General features: G+C 37.5%; 1 protein-coding gene and 1 pseudogene across 1 annotated transcript in view; both read right to left on the minus strand.

The window, feature by feature from the left end:
* Positions 1 to 23,887, minus strand: part of CCDC6 (coiled-coil domain containing 6) — a 96,586-nt gene that overhangs the window by 37,785 nt on the left and 34,914 nt on the right. Inside the window, exon 2 of the mRNA XM_039871864.1 lies at positions 12,253 to 12,402. Within this exon, the coding sequence (XP_039727798.1) occupies positions 12,253 to 12,402 (150 nt within the window). The remainder of the gene's footprint in view (positions 1 to 12,252; positions 12,403 to 23,887) is intronic.
* On the minus strand, positions 6,152 to 6,270 carry LOC120609890 (uncharacterized; annotated as a pseudogene).

The following is a 23,887-nucleotide window of genomic DNA, read 5'->3' on the forward strand; positions in this document are numbered from 1 at the left end:
CTCTATTTGAAGGGTTTTTTTCCTTCTCAAGAGCTATACCCCAAGGACAATGTGACAGTAAAGTTGTCATTACCAGAACTGAAGTAAGGTCCCTGAGTTATACTAACTCATTTGGAAAAAAATATCAAGTCATCCTGAGATCTAACTCTGCTTGCCAAAGATTCACAGTTTTCATCATCCCCAAAAGACAGAGTTGAATCTGCCACCTCCCAAGTGACATGCAATTTAGATGCAGGGCACTAGAAACAGAAAATATGCTTCTTCCCTGGAACAAAGAATCCAGCAATAAAAAGAGAAACACAGAGAGAAACAGAGAAACTGCTCCCCCGCCCAAAAATATCATGAGACGAGAGTTAAGATGAACAAGAAGAAGGGGAGAGAACAGAGGAAGGGATTTTGAGGAACTAATAACCACAGTTTGCCTGAGAAAAATTCAGAAATTGTTTGTGTTTTAAATAATATGCCATGTAAATTCAAGCTATTTAAGCCCTAACAGGGCTTAAATCAATACCCTGAATCCATCTGACTATTTTAAAGCTGTAGCTCAGGACACCACAAACAAAATCCTAAAAAGAAGCCTGGTTTAGGATGACTCAAAGCTATCAGAAATAAACTCGAGTTTCACCTCTCAGTAGCATCTTCAATACGGGCATAAAATTCAAGGCATACTTTTAAATTTCTAATCAAAAGTATTAATGCTTTATGAAGAATTTTAAATCTTCTAAGAAGGTCAGAGATCCTGAACTAGAACAAAAATAATTCACACTAAAGTAAATAGTCCAGCACATTCTATTAATGTGTTTGAAATAAAACTCATGTTTGCCTTAAATATATCTAAAGCAAAATGCTTACTTAGATAGATTAAAAGTTTTTTGAAAATCAGAATTTTCTGTAAATACACTTTTTATAAAGTGACTCTCAAAGATCATGGAATAGTCTTAAAACTCTTATTTGTGCAGTATATTATTAACATTAACCAAAAAAAAAAAACCAAACCTGTGGAACTGAATTCACATTATATAACGGATGATTCACTGCAGTACTGTACATTGTCATTGGAATTAGGATTACATAAAGGGTTGCTCCTTAGGATTCAGCATGAAAAATATATTAACATAACTGAAAAAGCCATAAGCAAAGATACAACTATAAACCAGTAAAATTCTAAATACTAAAACTTGAGCATTTTCTTATTGTTATCCACTGATTATGTGTGGAGTCCCAAAGCAAACTTCCAGCCCATTAAAAAATACAAGTATAGCATTAATTTGATCTAAAACAGATTATACTTAAACATCATTCAATAATCATTGTCTTAACAATTTACAAATGCTTTCTGGAGCTGTTTCAGTAACACAGTCCTTTTATATAAGAGCTTCAAGAACTCCCCACTATATGATTTTTATTTCAGGCAAAATTCTCTCTAGCAGCAGAAGCATTAAAAATCATTCACCTGAGAGCACCACCACAGGTGCACACGCAGGCTGGCTGGTTAGCCAGGCCAGCATGCCCCCCGTCTGCCAGATGCCAGGCTGGGTGAAGTGTGTTTGCAAGTCTAGGCTTGTTGTCCATCCAAGTCCACGCCAAGCGAGGCAAACCTTCCGACCACCAGCCTCAGGACTCAGCTTTCTCAATGCAATTTGAAAATAAACTCAAGAAGCCCCACTTCTCTTTTAACACTAACATTTCTCTCTGTGTAATAACCATAGTCCTGCAAGCAACATCCTTGTTTTACTGACACCTACCAAAGCCTAGAGCTATCTGCACTGAACAAAACAAAGGCCACCATAGGACATAGCTACATTAAGATACTGGATTATAAAAAATTATCATGTTATTAACATGAGCTTTGAAAAACAGTTCAAAACTATCTCTCAGAACATTGAGTCTCTCTCAAAAACCAACTTTTCAACTGTTCCACTGAGCAGAAAGTCAGCCTCCCACTTCAAACTCAATACATCTCCACTAAACGCCTTGCAGGCCCACATTCATTCCCACTCCCTCCCACTTCTGTTACTGGTACCATTATTCTCAGTCAACACCTCACAGCTCATCAGTTACCAAACGGCATGAAGTCAGCCTCTATAACAGCTGCCACACACAACTCCTTCTTTCTGTGGTCATGGTCTCAGTCTAGCTCAGGTCTTTCATTCCTCTCCACTGGGCTACCGTATAAGTCTCCTGACGGATCTCCCTGGATCTAGTGTAGGTCATCCTGGCAGACAAACCCTATTATATCAACACACAGCTCATAAACTTTCAGTGGCTCCCTATGACTTGCAGACTAAGTCTCATTGGCATGACTCAAGTCCCTCCACGACCTAGTCCCTATGAAAGCTTCCCATGCTTTCCTCCTATTTCCACACTCAGCCCAAGTGACAGTGTAAGGTTTATAAATGTAAATGCCTTCAGGGTCCAAGCATCCAGAATACAAAGAATGGATGAGCCTAAGCACTAGGAGTGGTGGCAACTGTGGTTAAAGGCAAAACTTATAAGTTGTTTTAAAATGAAACTCACCATGCTGGCCAAGCACTTCTGGATTCCACTCTGGTCCAGGGGCTTACAGACTGCAAGCCCTGCTGGTCACACTGACCCACCGTAAGACACGCTGCTGCACATTTTCTGCCCCCTGCTTACACTGTGCCCTCTGCTTAGAGTCCCTGAATCCCTCCCTCCAAATTACTGAAACTGGAGGATGGCTCAAAAGATATCTTCCACAGTGCTTCAACATAAGGTATAGGAACCCTCCTTTAAGCTGTGACAAGGAATTGTATTGTATGGTGTTTTTCACATCCTTTCTATTATAACTTCTAAAAGCAGCTAATGCTTCAAAGCACTAGTTATTATGTACAAAGCACTTTACATACATCAATACTCTCAATCACCATACTCTACAGCAGGTACTACCGTCTGCATTTTACAAAGGATGAAACACAGCTTAGGGAGGTGAGGTAACCTGCCCAAAGTCACACAGCTGGTAAGAGGTAGATTCAAGGTGAGAACCTAAGTCTCAGGCTTCAAGACTGTCCTTACTCCTGATATGTGCTGCAACCCTCGAGCACCCTTACAGGGCTGCAAGCATTATGAGGAGCAGTGACCAGGACTAACTCAAGAACATCTAGAAAAGGCTTACCAGTGCAAATACTGATTGGATGAGTGATAATATCCTTACTTCCTATAGACTGTTTACCCCTAGATTTAGCCTCAGGATGAACAAAACAAGGAGGCAAGTATAAAGGAGACCATTAGTAGATGTATTACTCATAGGTGACTATCACTCACATATAACACTGCCAGCTCCTCCAAAGCCCCGCCTATCACCTTTTCCTGATCACAGCCCCACATCTGCTAGAGGTAATCACTCTCCTGATTCTTAAGGTATTCACTTCCTTGCATCTTTTTTCTTTAAAAAATTTTTTGCTGCTTATGTGTTTACTTCTCAACATTAGTATTGCTTGATTTTGTATTCTTTTTCGTCTAGCTTCTTCTGCTAAATGAATTTGTGGTTTCATTCACCCATGTTAGTGAGTCTAACTGTGATCAGTACTTTTATTGCCTTATAGTATCCCACTGAATGAGTATATCGCAATTTATCTACTCTATGGGTGATGGGTATTTGGGTCATTTCTAGATTTCTTTACATTGACGAACAACACCACAAAGAACATTCTTCTACACATCTGGTGCACATGTGCACACATTATGAAATAAATCCTGGAGTGGAACTGCTGGGTCATAGACGATGAGTATTTTGTCTGCATTAGGTAATGCCAGATTGTTTCAAAATGGTTGTAACCATTTCCATTCTCTGACAGCAGTGAATGAGAATCCTCTAGTAATATCTCACCTTTCCTGATTACTAATGGAGTTGTATACTTTTTTGTTTACTGACCATTTGGTAATCTGCTTATGTGAAGAGTCTGTTCAAGCCTCTTGTCAATTTCCTTCCGAGTTATCTGTTTTTCGTTTCGCAGTTATATATGTTGTAAATATCTTCTCCCACTCCTGCATTCTCTTTACATGATTTCCTACAATACATCTTTGGTTCTCTTCTCTAGGCATTAATTAATCAATGACAACACTCTCAAATTTATATTATGAAGCCAGATGTCTCTGCTGAGAGAACCTCTGTCCAGCTGCTTATTTGTTATCTCTATTTGGATGTCTAGACATCTCAACTGAACTTCTGACCTTTCATTTCAGGTCTACTCCACTTTCTGTCTTTTCTATCTTAAATTATGGTAATTCTATTCTTCTAATCATTGAAGCCAAAACCTCTAAGTCTTCTTTGATGCTGTCTTTTGCTCACACCCACTCCTAATCTATCCTGAAATTCTATAAAACATGCCTTTAAAATGCATCCAGAAACAATGGTTACCATCTTCACTAAAATCCTAGAATAATCCACCCTGTCTCTTGGTGTGGATTATAGAATACCCTTGCTCTCTCTTTGGCCTCCATTTCATAAACTCTTCTCAACATAGCAATCAAAGCAAGATCACTGCACTATTTTGCTCAAACTCCCCCCAGTGGCTCCCATCTTTGAGTGAAAATCAAAGTCTTAACTGTGGCTCAAAAGGCCTTACCTGATCTGCATGCTGGCCATCAAAGCCCCAGACCCACTACCTCCCAATCCCATCTCTTACTCCTCCTCCCTGTCTCTCAAGGCTGTACTCCAACTACACGGACCTCTCTGCTGCTCCTCCTACATGGCAGGCACAATCCCACCTCTAGGCCTAAGGAATTTCTTATTTTCTCTGGTTCTCATGCTTTTCCCTCAGAAATCCACATGACTAGCTTGCTCTTCTCCAAGATTCTGCTCTGATACTACCACAATAAGCAACTTATTTAAAATTTCAACGGCCCCCATATCTTTTACAGTGTTCTATTTTTGTCTGTAGCAGTTAATACATTGTCAAGATTTTTGATAAGTTTTCACATTTAACTGGTTGTTGCTGATATAAAGAAATACTCTTAATTCTAATTACTTACCTAAGTTCTTTAAGATTTTCCAATTACCCAACCATAAATAAGTAGCAATTTTAATTCCCCTTTTCAATGCTTACGTCTTTTCTCTTTTCCTTGCTTTTCTGTACTGGCTAGAAATCTATAAAAATGATGAACAGAAGTAAATACAGCAGACATCCTGGTCTTGTTCTTGATTTTAAAGGGAAAGTCATTAACTTCTTAATTCGACACAATGTTTGGTAGCCTTTTTGTAGACACTATTTTAATGTTTAAGTTCCATTCTTGGTCCACTATCTTTTTATCATGAATTGTTACATTTTATCAAGTCCTTTTTCTCTATCTATTAATGTGAACATGATTTTTTAATTTTTATCCCGTGAATGTGGCAAATTACACTTACAAATTTTTTATTGTAAAACTAACCCTGAATTCTTTGTATGAATGCAACCTGGTCGTGATGCATTATCCTTTTACTATAGTTAAATTCATGCTCCTTATATTTTATTTAAGATTTTTGCTGATTGACATTTCACTATAATTTGCCTTTCTTGAACTGTACTCGTTAAGTTCGAGAATGATGTGAACCTTAAAATAAGCTGGGAGGCATGCATACACACACACGCACACACACACACACATACACACACACACACACTTTTTTTTTTTTAAACTTTAGAACTTAAAGAAGAATAAAATTATTTCATCATTGAATGTTTGGTACAAGTCTTAGTGAACTATCTAAGCCTGGAATTCTTTTTCTAGGAAGGCTATTGATCACTGATTCAATTTCTGTAATAGTTAGAAAACTCACATTTTCTATTTCTTCCTCATTCAGTTGTAGAAAGTCATGTTTTTCTAAGTCTTTGTCCGTTTCATCTAAAATTTCAAATGTATTGCCATTTGTTATTCATAAGTTATTCACTTACCTTTTGAATGTTTGCAAGAAGAGCTGTGATGTATTTTCGGTTTCCTAACAAAGTTTCAAGCTTGTCTTTTATTTCTTTGAATGTAGTAAGCATGGTTGCTTTGTAGTCCGTATCTGATCATTTCGATATCTAAAGTATCTGTAAAGTTTATTTCTGTTCTATTCTCTATATTGGTTTACCATTCATGAGATCTCATATATCAATAGCCTGGTTCTTCTTGTGTGCTGGACAATGTATTTGAAATTTTTGTTTTTTAATACCTATAGCACCTGGTCTTCTTAGGTGGTCTCCCATTCAAGTACTAACCAGGCCCGTCCCTACTTAGCTTCCAAGATCAGACGAGATTGGGCACATTCAGGGTGGCCTGGCTGTAGACCTATTTGAAATTTTAATAGTAGAAACCTGTGGCCTCAACTGATGGTTATCTGCCTCCAGAAACTGCATTCTCTTCTGCCAGACACCATCTAATCTGGTTCTATCTAACCCAAAACCAAAGTTTCATGTTTTCTGGTTCACCCAGATGATGTAAAACTGAAATGCTCTTATAGCCTGAAGGTGTGGCTCTTTATCATGCCATCTTAAAGCAGGGGTGATTTCTCATTGTCTCCACTTTTGGCCAGACCTGAGATTTGATTTCTATAACCCCAGCTCCATACAATCACCAAAACCACAACTCAGTTTCTCAGCTGTTTCTTAACGAAGAGCAAATGCTCTCAGGACAAAAGGCTGGGGTCTTCTCTCAAGTCCCATGTTCTCCTGACTCTCAGCCCAATAGTTCTTTACTATCTTGTTAGTTTTTTAATGCTTTTAATAAAAATGTAAAAGTATTTTGTTAAGCTTTCATTCATGCTCAGTGAATCTAATCTGTCATTTTCTAGAGAAGACAGCACATACATAACTTCTGCAAGGGAGGAAAAGGTCTTTCCAGAAAATTCATTATTATTTAAATGTTATTTCCTTGTCAGCATTCTCAACACAGGGACTAGAATCACACCCTCACTTCTGAGCGAATCCAGTACAATATGAGGCTTCCCATGCACTCAGCACACCTAAAGGGCTAAGTAAGGTTAAGTTTCCTAGATTTCCAATAGCATGATGCTACTTAAAAGTATTGACACCTTTAAAGAAGTATGGTTAGGAAGAAGGTTAAAAAAAGATGCTCCACAAATAAGTAGCCCTTTAGGCTCTGGAGCTAGCCTACTGCACTGAAAATTCATTTTGTTAAAACTAGCAGTTTCCTCTTCTAAGGTATAGAGAATGTTTCACCCAAAGAAAGAATTCATTCTAAGTTGAGATATTATTGTAAATTAAAAGACTCATCATTCTTATCTAGTTTATGAATAAAGAGGAGGGCGAAGATAGCAAGTTATAACTCTGTATTTTAAGGTAATTACTGACATCGCTGACTGTAGTTCATAGTTTAAAAATAAAAAAGTACCCCCAAAATGCAAAACAATGCAACATTAGTAACTGCAAAGTTTTACAAGCATTTAAAAAGCATTTCCAGAAATAGCTATCTTTCAATAACCAAGATTCACCTTTTCAACTCAACATAAAATGTTCACCCCTACTCTGGTGAATAAAGCAACCTCTCATCCTAGCTTCATCTAATTATTTTTATTTTCCCTTTTACTGTTAATTTCTCTCTACTTGCATTTTCTTACATTTTGTCCAAAGTCAGAATGGGAAGCTTCTAAGCCCTTACTCTTGCCCTTAATTTTGGGGAATCTGTGTTGGTACATCAAGTCTAACCACAATGTGAACACACATACACACACTTTGAAAGAAACTCAATGCTTCCTTAAGACTAAAGAACTGCGTCAACATTATATGTTCTAATCATAATGCAAATGATGTTGGACTGAGAGATTTCTGGCATGCTACCAACAGAAAATTTTTGGTTTCTAATTTGGCCTCTGGTGCTTGCAGCATCTAAAATGTCTTAAAAACATCCCGGGGGCTCTCTGCAGATGATGTATCATGAATGCAACGTGTAAGCCTCATGCTCCATGAAAAGAAATGAGAAACAGACAAAGCTGAACATCAGAGAATTTGGAATGAAAAACAACACACACACACACACACACACACACACACGCATGCACGCACGCACGCACGCGCGTGCACCCCGACGGTTTTGTAAGCTATTAGGTGACAGCAGTTTTTTCTGACCAGCATTAACAGCCCTGAAAAACTAAAAGCCAAGAGGGCCACGCTGGTCTAGCCACTGTAATGAAGAATATATTAAGTCTCTTCTCCCCTGCCATGGGGAGAACCAAGTTTTCATTTGGATGGATGCAATGGCAGTCCTTGAAATTAACAGTTACATACATATTTATCTCCATGACATGTGATTTTACTGCCTGCACAAACAAAATCATTTCATTGCATCTTAATGACCTAGGTAACTAGGAGGGAAAAAAAGGCAGTCTCAGATTCTGGTGTACATGCTTGAGAAGAAGGGTATTGGGAGTCTAGGCTAATTTCTGATACCTGCAGTCATGTCTGCTACCCAGAAAGACAGCCTTTCTGGGGTTTGGGAAGCATACGCTCCAGAAGACTAAATCAATTAAGAAGGTATTGGAAGGAGAAACTACTCTAGAATTGAGGCAAAAAGAGGGAGAAGGCAAATGAATGGCATGCCTTTGTCTAGATGAACAGGCAGATTTGGAAACTTGCTGAAATTCTCCCTCCCAGTTTTATTCCTGTGCTAAGGGAGATGAAAGAATAATGCTGTTGAATGATATCCTTCTGAACTGCTCAGCTATAAATCATTTGGGAGTGGCAGTTTTATCGGTGGTTTTTGCCCACAACTTCCTTCCTTTCCTCTAAATATCATCTTTCAATAGATGCTAGGAAACTTCAAGTACTTTAATTCTAGAAGGCATTCTAATCTTAGGGAGCAAGCTAATAATAAGCCACGCCACTTAGCAAGAGATTCAGAAAACTTATTTTTTAAGTATTTTTAATAATCAATAAGAACGTGCCCCCTATAATTTCAATTATTGCTATAGTGGTATTATCTTCTGAGGACCACATCCAACTTCAAATGTAAATCGAAATTACAATACTATAACCCTATTTATTATTTTAAAGTCTGAAATTTGAAAGATGGATTAGATTGAAATGAATCAGAAATGTATGTAATACCCAGTACTCTTTTTATCTCAATTCTGCTCCAGGGTTTTAATAAAAGGAAGTATGCGCTGACTTTTGACAGTGGCATTGGTTGAGAAGAGTGTAAGCGACAATTATATTTAGTTTCTCAAAGAGTGGGAATTTAGCAAGTATGATTCTAATACAATATTGTTGTCTACATGTGTTATACCGCATTAGACTTTTTATTTAATAAACATGTTTCATATCAAATTCTGATGAAGAGTTTGCTCACAAACCATTTGTTGTAAATTTTAATTACAAATTACGATTAAACTACCTCTCTTCAATGCATTTCAGGGCAGAATTAAGTTCTGATGCAGGCTTATGCTGAACTTACCAGAAGTGTAAGAAGGATCTTTACAGGACAATTTCTAACTAGTCAGATAACTAATCCCACAGTCTGAGCTGAGGACACAGGTTTCTCAGACAAGAGTTTTTATAAACTGAAGACATAATTTTGTATCTATCTATTAGACAGACACAAAAGCAAGGGAGAAAAGCTGCACGGGGTGTGTGTGTGTTGTGTGCGCACGCGCGCGCATTAACATATATGGAGGAATTTAAACTATCTCTCAAGCTTGACCTTCTAAAAGGGCAAAGGGATTTCCTCTCTTTTCCTCTCTACACCTAAAGAAGCTTGATTCAGTTTTTAAAGTATTAGATACCAGTTCAGTCATAGCAGACTGGAAGGGAGGTGTCTCTTCCATAGCAATAATCTCGGTTTGTTCTCAGGCCCAAAGAATTCCTTTGAAATGCACATAAAAGCAATGTTCAATCACTGTGAGAGACAACAGCCAAAGCATAATGACAAAACCAAAACTGTGCTATAAATAGCCTCTCAGTGGCCTTTGGGTGAAAAATGCTAAACACTTTCATGGTGAACAAGGTCAATTCATTCATTTGTCTATTAGTGGCACCTGCAGTACCATTTCTCTTAGCAGGCTTTTCATAACAAAGCTCTATCCAGAAGCAAATGTCTTAGAGAGCCGTATTAAAGTAATTACACAGTGGGAAAAGTCTATTGGTACCAATTACCCTAAAAACCTTCCAGATGGAGAGCAGTTCTTCCACACTGGGTGGCAGAAAACGTGAGCCTTCAACAAAGAACTCGCTGAAACCCTTAAGGAAATATATACTGGGAAGCCTGGAGGATGGATAACGCAGGCCCGCAGGCCCACAGCTCTTCCATCCTCAGCTATCTGAGGTCTTTCCAACTGGCTAACAATAGAAGAGAGCTTCTAGGGTTATTTACCACCTGATGTTTACAGTGAGATATCACCTACCATGAAACAGAACAGACATAGCTCTTTAGAAAGATCCAATGCCCCTCAAAAAATTTAATTTTTTAATACATGAATTTTTTTTTCTCCTGACCAAGTAAAACTATTTTTTTAGATGTAAGAATTACGAAAGAAAATCACTATATTTCTCCAGGTTATAGCTGTATAGGATGCTCAGAGCTTAAATTTTAAGTCCAAACTTTCTTATGCCAAGTATATTACTATAACTAACTTCCTTTTCTTTTGTACATGGCTCTTATGTTTTCAGCCATATTTAGTATCTTAAATGTCCTTGGAAAGTAGGTGGGTGGTGATGGTCAGAGAATGAGAGGCTGATTATCAACTACACACTACAGAAGTACTCACAACGAAGATGAGTCTTTTAGAGAAAAGGAATGTGATTGGCTAGGTTCTGACTGCTTTATAATGTACTTTGGTCAAAGACTCCAAATACAAACAACCACGAGCGCTGAAAATAAAAAAGGTTTCTTACAGTGTTAAAAATAAGGATACCTGATCACACATCAAAGACAGAAAAACAAACCATAATTGCATCTTCATAGATCTAGAAGCAATGTGCATCTCATAGTTCTAGAAGCAACATGAGGAATAAGTCGTCTAATGCTGCCAAGGTGAGATATAGTCAAAGGCCAAACTTCTCCATCATTTTTTCTCAAAATCGGAATGCACATGAACAAAAACGTGTCCATGCAATAATTCTGTCATAAAACTCTGCTAGACGCTAATGCCTGGGAACCTCTATTCTTCACATTTCAACAACTGCCATATAAATCAAATTTTGTGCAAGACTGTCATGGTATCTTCAGTAATCAGATAGAAAAATGAGAATAAAAGAAGATGGAGTTAACAGTTGCTGGGACCACTGTATGGTCTTAATGCTAAAGTTTGTATACTAAAGCTTCTGGTCTTTTATAGAATAATCTATGGCATGGATGCTAAGAAAAAAATTTAGGAAGTTTTTTAAAAGCCTCAAATATCCTTTTATTATAACCTCACTAAAATACATATGCCAACCAAGTTAATGAATGAAATTGTTAGTGATGACAGCGAACAGGAAATACAAGGGGGTGTTTCTGCCTTTCAGAGCCATCTGACAAAAAGTACATATTAATGGTACTTCTAGGATAATTTTATACCTGTTCACTATTTTGGACAAGCTATGTTAAATAATGAAAGCTCAATATCCTACATATTCTTACGTTCACACTAAGTAATCCCCAAAATGTTTGCACTAAATGAATTTTACTTTTGTACTTTACCAGTAAGCTTCAAGGAAAAAAAAGGGACGGGGGAGAGTCTCTGAATTAGAATAATCAAACCTTCCTATATGTTTTGTGAGGTATCTTCTAAATACTACTAGTGATTAATGTTAAGTTTTAACAGTTTGATATTTGTTCGGTAACATATTACTTACCTTTGAACATGATTATATATCATTTTAACCACGGAGCACAGGTACTTATTTTTTCCCCCTCTAAAATGGACATTTTACCTTATAACCTCATATTTCAGTGCAAAAGACCCACTTCTGCCTGCCAAAAATGTTTATGTATTCATTATATATTCATCATAAAAGGAGAAAGAAATCTCATACTTGGTGTTAATCCTATACTTCCAAAATACTACATACAGCATTTACTACCATCTGAGGCCTCAGGGTCAGCAATTTCTTGAAATGCTCAGCATATAGACTATCTTGTCTTCCTTAAGCAGATAAGCTACGGCACCACAATCTTGAGTATACACTGCTGCCATCTTTACCCAGTATTTTTAATCTCCAAAGAACATTAGCTACAACCTCATCAGCAAATGTTTTAAGCAAAGTGCTGTATCAAAGTCATTTTTTCCTAGAGAGGAAAACAGGCAAGGAAGATGAGAGGAGAGAAAAGATAATTTACCTGCATCAATTTTCTGGAGAGCTCATTAGTGAGGAACTCTTCTTCCTTCTCATAATTTACAGCAAGGGTTTCTTTCTCCTTCTGCAAAGCCTGAATTTTCTTGAATAAAGTGTTACTGATGAATTCTTCTTCCTGCTCAGCCCTGGCTTGCTGTTTAAAAAAAATTAAAAGGAAACAAACAAAAAAAAACACATGTTAAGGAAACAGGAAATTTGCTAATTGAAATATAGCTCTTATTTCCAGAGAGAACACCCATTTTAATTAGAGCTCTATTTTTAACTTGAACCAATACACCCCAAAAAGCACAAAACAGAGGAACTCATCAGCAACCATGAACGTGAGTACTGCTATTACTCCAAAGGGCCTCCTTGTACTACGTTCGGTCCCTCTTCTTAAAGGGATAGTTCAAAGAAATTAACAAAGAAAGACTGTTTTGCAGTTTCTAGAAGCAATCCCAAGTCAATAATCAGAATACAAAGCTCCTTCTCATATGGCAAATAAGTTCAATTCTGGGGTATGTGCATCAATTCATAACTCTCCATAAGTCACTACATCTCAAAGGGTTATACAGCAGGTCCTCACATAACGTCACTTTGTTTAATATCGTTTCGTTATAATGCTGATGAGATGCTGTAGGAACTTAACTCTTATTTATATCAATCAGCCTGTGGTAAAATTGGTTTCATTATACATTGTTTGGCTGCAGTTCCAAGAACCTATCTCCAATGTTAAGTGAGGGCTTACTGTAATTAAAATACCTAGGCAACATTTTTTTTACTGGAGCAGAGAAATTCAACTTGCTTAATATTATGTCACCTTTATGATGATACTGGGAGGGTCTGGACATGTCAGTAAAAAGCACTATATGAATTCATTTACACGTTCATTGAGTAGCTACTGGAAGGAAATAAACCAAATGGTTAAAAAGCAGTTGTTGCAAAGTAGTGGGAATCCAGGGGGTGAAGAGTAGGGGTAGATAAGCGGAGTTTCATTTTTTACTTTATTTCTCTACCGGGAATTTTTTGGAGGTGAGGGCAAGGACAGGCATTACTGAATTTCAAAAAACACTAAAAGGGGGTCAGGCACAATTCAATGCAGATGAAAATGTCTTTTGTAGATCCCTCCCCCTACCTATGTTTTAACAGAATAAACAGAAAAACCAACCATCCTTGAAGGAAATTCATCTTTTCAGAAAGGAAGTACTTGTTCCAAAGGGACTCAACTCTATTCAAAACACTTTTTAAACCACAACATTTTGATACGTTAATCTCGATTAATGCATTCCTGTTTCAAATGCCAAGTCAAGGGTGGGAGAGCTACTGCCAATTCCAAGCCTCGGGCACCTGTCACTCATAATAACAAGCGAGACAGAGGACAGGAGACTAACGGGCACCTGCATTAAACAATTACCAGGTTTTACTGTAAAAGGTCCATCAACCACTCCCAACTCTGGTGGGTTTAGGTTTCCGTACATATTCACCTACTTCCTAACAGGCACGGTATGCGGGGTGGCGGGGGGTAGTGGTATCCATCCTCCCTTCTCTCCATCACAGTGGCCTGGAGGAAGTTTGCCAGTTCCTGGAACTGCTTTACCAAGCAATTCCACAAAAGAGCGCCACATGTGGTACTCAGACTGAAAAACACAGCTACATAAAAAGTGGAAACTTCAGGAGAAGGTCCAGCACTCTGGTTCTTTAAGAAATCATTTGGGATAGGCCAGGAGAGTTGAGCAATTAAGAATACATCACAGCTAATAAATTTTTATTACCAGCTAAGAGCATCAAGTGAGCATTCCCCTAGGTCTCCAGTGGTTTGCTGTATTTTCGTTAGCACTTCTCAATGTCTTATTCTTTCTACTTCTCAGGGAAATCTGCTGAGGATCGGTGCTTCTCCTCCTCCTTTAAATTAACCTCCACTTGCCTTCAAAATCCATCCTTCATGATCTCATATTAGGGCAATGGAGAGAAATCCAAAGGATTTATTAAAGGCATATTTGACACATATATCTATGCCTGTTATCTGTTCAAGCTACCTGTTTTCTGGTTTTGACTGAAGAAGTCCTGTATAATTTAAATTGATTATTGTAAAATTTACAGAACAAAAGGTAGAGGAACTGTGATGCTTTTGTTGGTGATTCTGCACTTAGAATTCAAAAGAGTGTTTGCCACAAATTAATTTCATTATCAAGTCAGTCTCAATAACTTTTCACAAGTTACCATTCACTATTTTAGACTGGTAAATTTAATCACAAACAGTAAAAGAGAATCAAGACTCACAGGCTCCCCAGACCAGCTTCCCTTTGCACTGGGGCCTAGAAGTGAGAAGTTTAAAATAATAGGCTAGACCCAACAAGTTTATTCATGTAGCTTCTACCCGCCCCCCATTTCATCTAACCATTAAGTTACAACAGAGTTAATGGAAAACAGAACATTAGAAAGTAGATTAGTGGGTGTTAGGAGCGGGGGATGGGGGGAAAGATAAGGAATGACTGCTCATGAATACAGGGTTTCTTCTTGGGAAGATGAAAATTTCTGGAATTAGTGCTAAGTTCACTCAACCTTGTGGTTATACTAAAAACCAATAAACTGTACACTTTAAAAGGGTGAATTTTTTAGTATATGAGTTACATCTCAATTAAGAAAAAGAACTCTGATAATTAGCAGGGTCAGTATTTCACAGAACACCTGGTTTTCTCTGCAATTCTTTCCAGTGTTCAAAGAAACAACAGACCCAGAATGGAGTCACTATGGTAAAAGCCCCACCAAGACCTAATTCCTAACCAACTGCATCTCAGCCTCTCTCAGGAACTGTATTTTGTTGTATTGTGTTGTGTTGTTGTGTTGTATTTACACTAGAAAAGAAAAGCTTTATTTGAAGGGAAAGTGGGCCTGGGCAAGAGAAGCCTGGCTCAAAAGGGCCAGGAATGGAATTTTAAAACCTATCAGTCTGCACTTTCCTGTCAGGTCTAGTGAGAAAGTATGTATGACAAAACTCGCTGCCTTCAAGAAGGTAACCTTGAAATAATGCATTCTTAACTTCCCTGTCCCACCCTCTTTCTACCTATAAAAACCTTCCATTTCATACAACTCCTTGGAGCATCTTTCTATTTACCAGATGAGTGCTGCCCAATTTATGAATCATTCAATAAAGCCAATTAGATATTTAAATTTACTTGGCTGAATTTTTATTCTTTAACACCAGGGAAAGTAGCAAATTTTTAAAAGATGGAGGCAGGGAGATATTGAAGAGAGCCAGGTCTACTCTAAAAGTACCTTCCAAAGTAAGTTACATGTCACCTGTTGTGAGAGGTTGGAGCCTAAGCAAACATCATTCATTATTCACCACTTTGGAATAGTCACTTATTTCTAGGCAAAGCCCATTAATAGGAAAATGCCACTTTCACATACATACCATGAATAACATGAGGAATCGTTCTACAGAAGCTGGTTAAAGCCCAACCAATACTGAGTAAGGAGTTGATGGGCCTAACACAGATTTTATTAAAGGCCTTCTACTTAGCGAAGTTTTTGTCACTTCTTAGTTCTCACTGGGGGGTTGCTATTCTGCCTCCCACATCTGAACATCCACCGAAAACCCAGCCAACAAGAGAACAAAATTCTCTACCCCCTAAACACAAAGCCCTAGTTTACCCTTTTTCCAATTGGTCACAGATCATTTTAGGAATTAACACATAAATGAGGACAAAAGACAAGATGCTGTATCCTATTAGCCTCAAAGAAAATTGTTTTAAAAGATCGGATAAGGTGTATTGACAACCATGGGTAAATTTAATTACCAGAGTATGAGCCACGCATCACAGAAAGGCAGAAGGTATTCACTTTGATTTTTCCCCGCAGCTTTGCCCCCCACTCTATGTGTATTATTACCTCAATCTTAGTCTTAGTCCTTGCTTTTTCCTCCCCTAACTCCAAAACAGGCCTTTTTAGTTCAGCCGTAAAATGAATTACCTTTGCAATTTATTCCCTACAAAAAAGCCCAAAACGGGCAGACAGTAGCCTAGGAATACAGAAGCAAGCCCCTGATGCCATTTGCAGCAGGTGTCTCAAAACTGGCTATTTTATGAAATTTTATCAGTATTATCAATATATTTCCCTTTTAATCTGAAATGCTTAAAAATCTCAGCATACCTAAACACATCCAAATTCAAAAATAAAACTGTATTTCAAAAGCTACGTAAATGAATCAAGGTTTACCTATAACTCCATAAACTCTCGAAAAAAATATGAACAAAAATATTAGGAACTCTTTGAAGGAGGACAAGCCTTTTACTCAGTGTTTTGCATTTTTGTAGACTGGAAATTGGAAAAATCTGAGGGAAATAAAAAAATCTGTGATTATGTTTTCATGTTCAATGTGGTTCTAGTTGTTATGTTTAGAAATGGAATGAATTTGGTATAATCTTACTTATTATTGTCTGTCATTTTGCCCCTTACCCAGCAGTAATCACTCCATGTCTGCTAATATGAAGACTAGAGCATAAAACATCTTTCCATCATTCTTTCCCCATCCTACCAAAAGAACAAAATTATAAAGGGGGGGGGGACAAAAAAATGAGGAGGGAAGGAGAAATATACCAGCCCTCTGGAAAAAATTAAACACCAAAAAAATTCTTAGAGAAAATTATTTCCTTCTGAGTGACCACTTATTTAGGCAACCATACTGTAAGTGAGCACAATTTTCTGCAGATAAGGAAAACACAGCTCATTCTAACCCACTGCAATTATGAGCAAGGCACAAATTTGATAGGAGATTCCAATGTGATTGTATAGTGCTTCTGCTCTTTATCAGTGGCATTTGGAGAGCAAGGGTTAGTACAGGAAGGAGAATTCAAAGACTCTCAACAATAGCACTCACTGCTAAGGAGAAAATCCAAGTTTCAAAACCAAAATTATGTAGGATGATGCAATTCATGATCTGTCCGGCATAAGAAAAAGGACAGTTTCCAAAGCAAGAAATACAGGCAATATCTATCTGATAGCAGCCATAAGTAAAGGACATAATCAAGGAAGTTCAAGGGACTACCAAGATACCACATTTGCATTTGTTTTGAAAAATTCCTTTTGATTGCTGACTTGTTTTAATAACAAAAAAAAATAATAAACCTAAGATAGTTTAAAGCTTTAATGGGAAAGAATCCAGGCAGACTCTATTTATGATTTTATTTAAATTATTTAAATGTAGGAATATATTTAAATGTGTTATTCTAATTATTTAAATTTACTATTCTGTTGACTAGTCACAGTCCATATTTTGATGATCTTAACATCTCAGTTTGAAATAGCATCTGACACCAAATTGTTACAAGAGCAGGAGCCACCCGTGCAACTGAATAAAACCTTGTTCTTTCTCCACTATTATCTATTAGGTGCACCAGTGCACTATTGATTGTTCTAGGAGATGCTCAGAGTTCAGCAGAATTCATAACTGATTGGTGGCAGCTTTCATAGGATTAGCTCAAATATCGGTCATACCAATGGGTTTAGCATTGTCTTAATATTTAAGTGTCAGCATTGAAGGGGTACGTGGCAGGTGATGCATTTGTTCTATTAGAAGAACGAGGAGATGATTTCAATTACATGCTTAAGAATTACAATTCTCTATTTAGTTGGTGGAAGCACTAGGTTATTTTGTGCTTCCTCTACAGATTACAGACTATTTTATAGTAAAAGCAATTACTGTCAATAAATGAAAGCACTTATATTATTCTATTCCATTCCAGTATTGCCACCAAATCAATAACTACACAGGGATCAGAGCGGAATCATGATTAGCTCTCGCAACTGCTACTCCCCCCCAAGAAACTATACATACCTAGGTGTTGTTACAGGACTGCAGGGCAAGAGAGAAAACAGCAACAAAGTGTGACTTTCAGGATAAGGAGAACTCAGACAATCTTCATGTTAAAAAGGACCCTAATGGTTACCAAGTTTTACTGACAAACCAGCTTTAGTGTAAGACCTCACCACTGATCTACAATAGACCAACACATACCCCTCTATGCGTGTCCTATTACACATGACTAGAACACAACTCTGCATACGTGCCTCACACCACATGAATTCAACACCATCCAAACTGGTCCACACCCAATTCAAAAAGATGAGTCCACTGGTCACTTGCTTGGATACTTAATGTCCAAACTAAACTTAGACATTTAGAGTCCATACTAAGCAAATCTGAAGGGACAGGAGGTAGATTAGTGGTTGACTGGGGCTGAAGGTAGGGGGAAAATAAGTGACCACTAAAGGGTACGGGGTTTCTTTTCGGGGTGATGAAAATGTCCTGCAATTAAATAGTGGTGAAGGTGGCCTAACTTTACTAAAAACTACCGAATTGTACATTTTATAAGAGTGAATGGTATGGTATGCAAATTAGATCTCAATTTACAAAGATGGGGAGGGCTTAAGCCACTCTGGGAGAAACAGCAAACCTTCCAGTCCCCAGGGCCCAAGCAGAGCCCCTGCCTGTTTCAGGAGGAGAGGAGGAAGCAAAACCAGTCTGCATGTGGAGGAGAGGAAACCTCCTGCCTCCAGGAAAAGGGCAGGAAACCCACAGCAGACTCGAGACAGAGATTGGCAACAGAGCAGGAATGCTGAGAAGACCATATCTCCATGGCCCAGGCACACAAACCTACCTGTGACTAAACCACAGAAACTGAGAACCACTCCCCCTTCCTCTACGATGAGCCCAGTGATGAGAAACAACCAGCAGTGGTCTAATGCTAAAGGTCAAGGGCGTGAAGATTAGACTGTAGCCCAGGCACTCAGACACTGCTGAAAGCTGAGAAGGTAGAGCTAGAACACTGAGGAAAGTAGGGTATACCAGGCCCCACTTTAAGTAATATAAAGTAATAGCAGCCCACCACAAGAGAAACTTAAAACTTGTGGTATGATGACAGAAATAATACCAACAACAAAACTCAAACCTAGCTCGACTACTGATTAGATTGACTCAATCCCATACTAATGACCTAGAAGAAAAAGGGACATGCTCATTTCTGGGCAAAAATACTATTTATTTCAGTCTTCTACATGAAATATCTGTGGTCAATAAAAAAAATTACAAAAAACACAAAAATAAGTGAACAGAAAAATCTATTCAAGAGACGGCTATCAAAAGATTAGACTCAGAGATGACATGGTTGTAAGAATTATCATACCATTATTTTAAAATAATTATGAATAAAATGTTAAAGATTTCATGGAAAAGATGAACATGCATGAATATGTGGGGAATTTCAGTAGAGATGGAAACCAGATGACCTAAGTGGAAATGATGGAAATAAAAAAACAAAACAAAACATGATATTAGAGACGAAAAATCCTTTCGATGGGATAAGTAGACTTGGTGTGGCTTAAGGAAGACTCAATAAATGGAAAAATAAGTCAATAAAAATTACCCAAACTGAAATAAAAATTGGAAAAAAGAAAAAAAGAGTGGGAAGAACAGACAGACAGATAGAACATCAGTGGAACAATATCAAATGGTAGTGTAACTAGAATTCTAGAAGAGAAAGATAACAAGACAGAAGAGTTACTTAAAAGGAGTAAAGGATTTCCAAAATTAATAAAAAACAAATAAAAAATCCAAGAAGCTCAGAGAATCCCAATCAGAACGACGGAAAACAGATACGTGCCTGTAAAAATGATAATTAAACTCTTGAAAAATCAAAGAGAAAAAGGAAATCTTGAAGGCAGCCTGAGAAGAGACAGCACTAACAGTGAAAAGGCGGCCCTCAAACTGAAGGAAACTTACGAAACACATAACAAACCAATGAATAGTATCCAGAATAGATAAATAAGTACTATCAAGAAATATAATATCCAATAGAAAACATAAGCAGGAACTTTAGAAAAATGAAGATTTGAATGACAATTTAAAAAATTTCATGATCAACCTCAAATAACCAAGAAGGTATAAATTAAGTTCATCATTTAAGAACACCATTTTCTACACCCTGACCAGGAAAAATTAAGACATTTGATAATGCAAAGCATTAATGAGGATGTGGATCAGTGAGAATTCTCATAATGAAGACAGAAATGTGAATTGGTACAGTATTTTGAAAACTTAAATATTCTTACACTCTACTACAAAACCAATTCTACTGCTAGGTATCGGTCCAAGAGAAACCCAGATGTACAAGGAAACAATTCAAAAATATTCACTGCATTTTTGTTCTTAAATACTGGAAACAGCTTAAATATCTATTCAGAAAAGAAACAATGCATTCACACAGAAAACTAAAAAGCAGTGAAATGAAAAGAAGTACAGCTAAACACAATGTGAAGAAATCTAAGAAACATAACATTGAATGGGGAAAAAAGAAACTACAAAAAATATACATATTTTATTAAACTAAAGAAAACAAGGAGGATAAATGATACATTGTTTAGGGACACATTTCGGGGGAACAGGATAGGAATGAAATTCCTGGGTAGCTAATAGTATCAGTACCATTCTTGTTCTGAAGTTGAGTAGTGGGATTCCAGGAGTTCACTTTGTCATGTTTTATAACTTACATGTGCGGCTACGCGATCTGTTTATCATTTTTGTTTGAATAAGACACTATACAATAAAAACATTAATGAATGGTTATATATCCATGGTAGTGAAATCATTTTCCCTCTTAGTATTGATACGAGCTACAATGTGGATAAACTGCAAAGACGTTATGCTAAGTGATAGCAACCCAATACAAAAGACCACATATTATATGATTCCATTTATATGAAATGTCTGGAAAAGACAAATGTATAAAGACAGAAAGATTTGTGGTTGCATGAGGCGTGGGGCAGGGGTGAGGGGGCGTGGCAGCAAGTAAGTGGGGGGAGAATGAGTGACAGCTGATGGGCACAAAGCTTCTTTTAGGGTGGTGAAAATGTGTGAGATTATGGTAATGACTGCACAATTCTAAAAACATACTAAAAACCACTGAACTGTATACTTTAGATGGGTGAACTTTATGATATTTAAACTATATATCGATAAAGCTATTTTTAAAAAAGCATTCTTTCTCTAACGAGCATGTTTTATGTTAGTATAAGAAATATCAATGGAATATAAAAAATGTTAAGTGACCTAAGATAGAAACAAAAGAGAAACAGACTTAGACACAAATCTATAACAAAATTACGTAAAATATGAAAAAGCCCTAACTTTACATCACTATAACAATTCACTGACTTGAAAAATAGTCCATCTTTCAAATATCAAGTCTACGATGGTTATAGGCAGACTCCCACCTATTAATAAGTTATAAATGCTCTAATTTACAAGTTGGTTAGGATGGCATTTTCTATTGCAACAACATAAATTGTGGTTAAATTCCCAAAATCCACTTTCAAAAGCTCATTCATGTCATGATTTAAGTAAAAAGAAGTAGCCTGAAGCTGGCTCCTAAGAGAAAAGAGATCCTATACAACAAGTAAGATAAAGGAAGATTTCCCTCTCCAAGTAGAGAGCCAATTCAAGGCACACTTTTCAAAAGTTTCTTTGGCATTTTCTCATTGTTCCTCTTAGAATTCTTTTTCTCCTATTGTTACACTTACCAGATCAGTAAGTAGTACACTCAAATTGTTCTAAGTCCCTACCCCAAACAAAACTCCCAAACGATCCTTTCCCCAAAATGAATCATGTCCCCAAATCAGCTACTTTCCTTCTCTGTGAGGTGTGAGCACCTGGCAGCCATTTCAGCTGGCAACTGAGAAGAAAGGAATCAGAATGATCTATATTATACTAAAATGTGAGAATTTTTCCTAACCCTGATTTTTATTCTTGAAAGTACAGGTGGGCATAAAGGATCCCTGCCTGAGTATCATTATCCAAAAGAAGTTCATTCTATTAGTTTTCTATTGCTGGGTGGTTCCTTGGCTGGTTTCACCAAGCTCACTCATAAGGCTTGCCATCAGCTGGAGATTCAGCTGAGCTGGACCATCCAAGATCAAGAGGGTAGGAAGTAGACTCAAATAGCCTCCATCTCTTAATGGGAAGAGCAGTAAAACACTGCCTATAATTCTCAATAAACCACACTCAACCAGGATACTTCTCTTTTTTCAAAGCTTCTTCCCCATTTCTGAAGGCACAGATTTCCTAAAATTTCTCAAGGTTTTTCTGCAACTATCAGCATGGGAGAGAAGCAATGTTAGAATATGGTTTGTATTTTAGGTCATGTATAAGTCAGAGGATTACCTGCATTGTTAACGACCGAATTAAGTATACGTATAAGTTTATGTATAAGTCAGAAGCTCTCTTCTTTTTAACCTTACATGATACATTCATACTGCTAAAACTCATTTCCTCTCTTGTTGACAGCATTAGAGAATGTAGAGTCTCACAGTGGAGTAACAATCCTAACAATCCATTTTCCTAATTATCAGCACAGGAACTGGTCCTGCAGTGTGATGATGGGTAATCTCAGATCTACAAACAATACGTAAAAAGATTTCTGTGCCTAACAGTCTTAAACCACACACATTTGTAAGAACAAATGTCACAAACTAGACAGATACAGATCTATGGACAGAAACAAATGGAGAAATGACCATGTCAGTGTTCTTTCTGGGAGCCACATCACTGATTAACTTAAATCCATGATCTTCATGCTAATGAAATTACTACCTCCTGGGTATATCTTGACTCAGAAGCCATGGGGTAAGTTACCCATTTCTCTTGAAAGATGTGTTCATAAAACTGCAGTCTCTATCATTTTTCACAAGAAAACCATCAATGCCACACCTTCTATAAGTCAACCTACCCCCCAATACCCTGAGATTTCCAAACCTGGTGCTGGGGCAGTGACTGAAGCCTGAAAAATAGGATATAAAATGTCTATAGGTCTATATGCTTGGAAAATGAGGGTTATGACTCAGCTGCTATCTGTATGGAGAAAAGGAGTCAGACAAACACATTCCACTCCAAAAAATCAATAGGGGGCGCTGTGGTTAAGTGACCTCTGTGGAACAGGAAGGCAGGCTAAAAAGACTGAGGAATTCACCTCTTTTCTGACTCTTCTGAAAGCCAGAGAAATCATAAAGGCAATTTAAAATGACAAAACAAAACAAAAATTTGATCAAAGAATAAACTCAGTAGCAGTCAATTTCACCTTGGAGGTAAAGCTGGCTGCAAATGAATATTATTCCTGATTGAATACTGGCCATGCACCATTTACCATGTGCCTAACTCGAAGTTTCCATATACCAGGAGCCTTCTATTTCTAAATGCGACCCCACGATTTCTGACATGAGAGGGGTGATGTGTGCAGGAAGCATCCTGCATCTGCTTCCCCCCAATAATAAGTTCCCACCCAGGACAGCTGACAAATGGAAGCAGCAACTACAGTCATTAGATTTCTTAAATTTAATTCAACACATAGTATAGAGAATCTCCTACATGACAAGCACTGTGTGGATATGGCAGGGAATACCACAGACATTGTCCCTGTCCTGGAGGGGTATAAAATCTTCCCAGCAATTAAAGTAAAGTAGCATCATTAATCCATACATTTAGCACTCGGCCTTGGAATGATCCTGACTGCAGAAAATAGCCTGCAGAATCAAGGGACTTAAAATGAGATTAAGCTACACAAAAGAAAAAGCTAAGTATTTTGTCCACT

This window comes from Pteropus medius, unplaced genomic scaffold (assembly GCF_902729225.1).
Source record: "Pteropus medius unplaced genomic scaffold, Ma_sr-lr_union100, whole genome shotgun sequence".
In the NCBI taxonomy this organism is placed as follows: Eukaryota; Metazoa; Chordata; class Mammalia; order Chiroptera; family Pteropodidae; genus Pteropus; species Pteropus medius.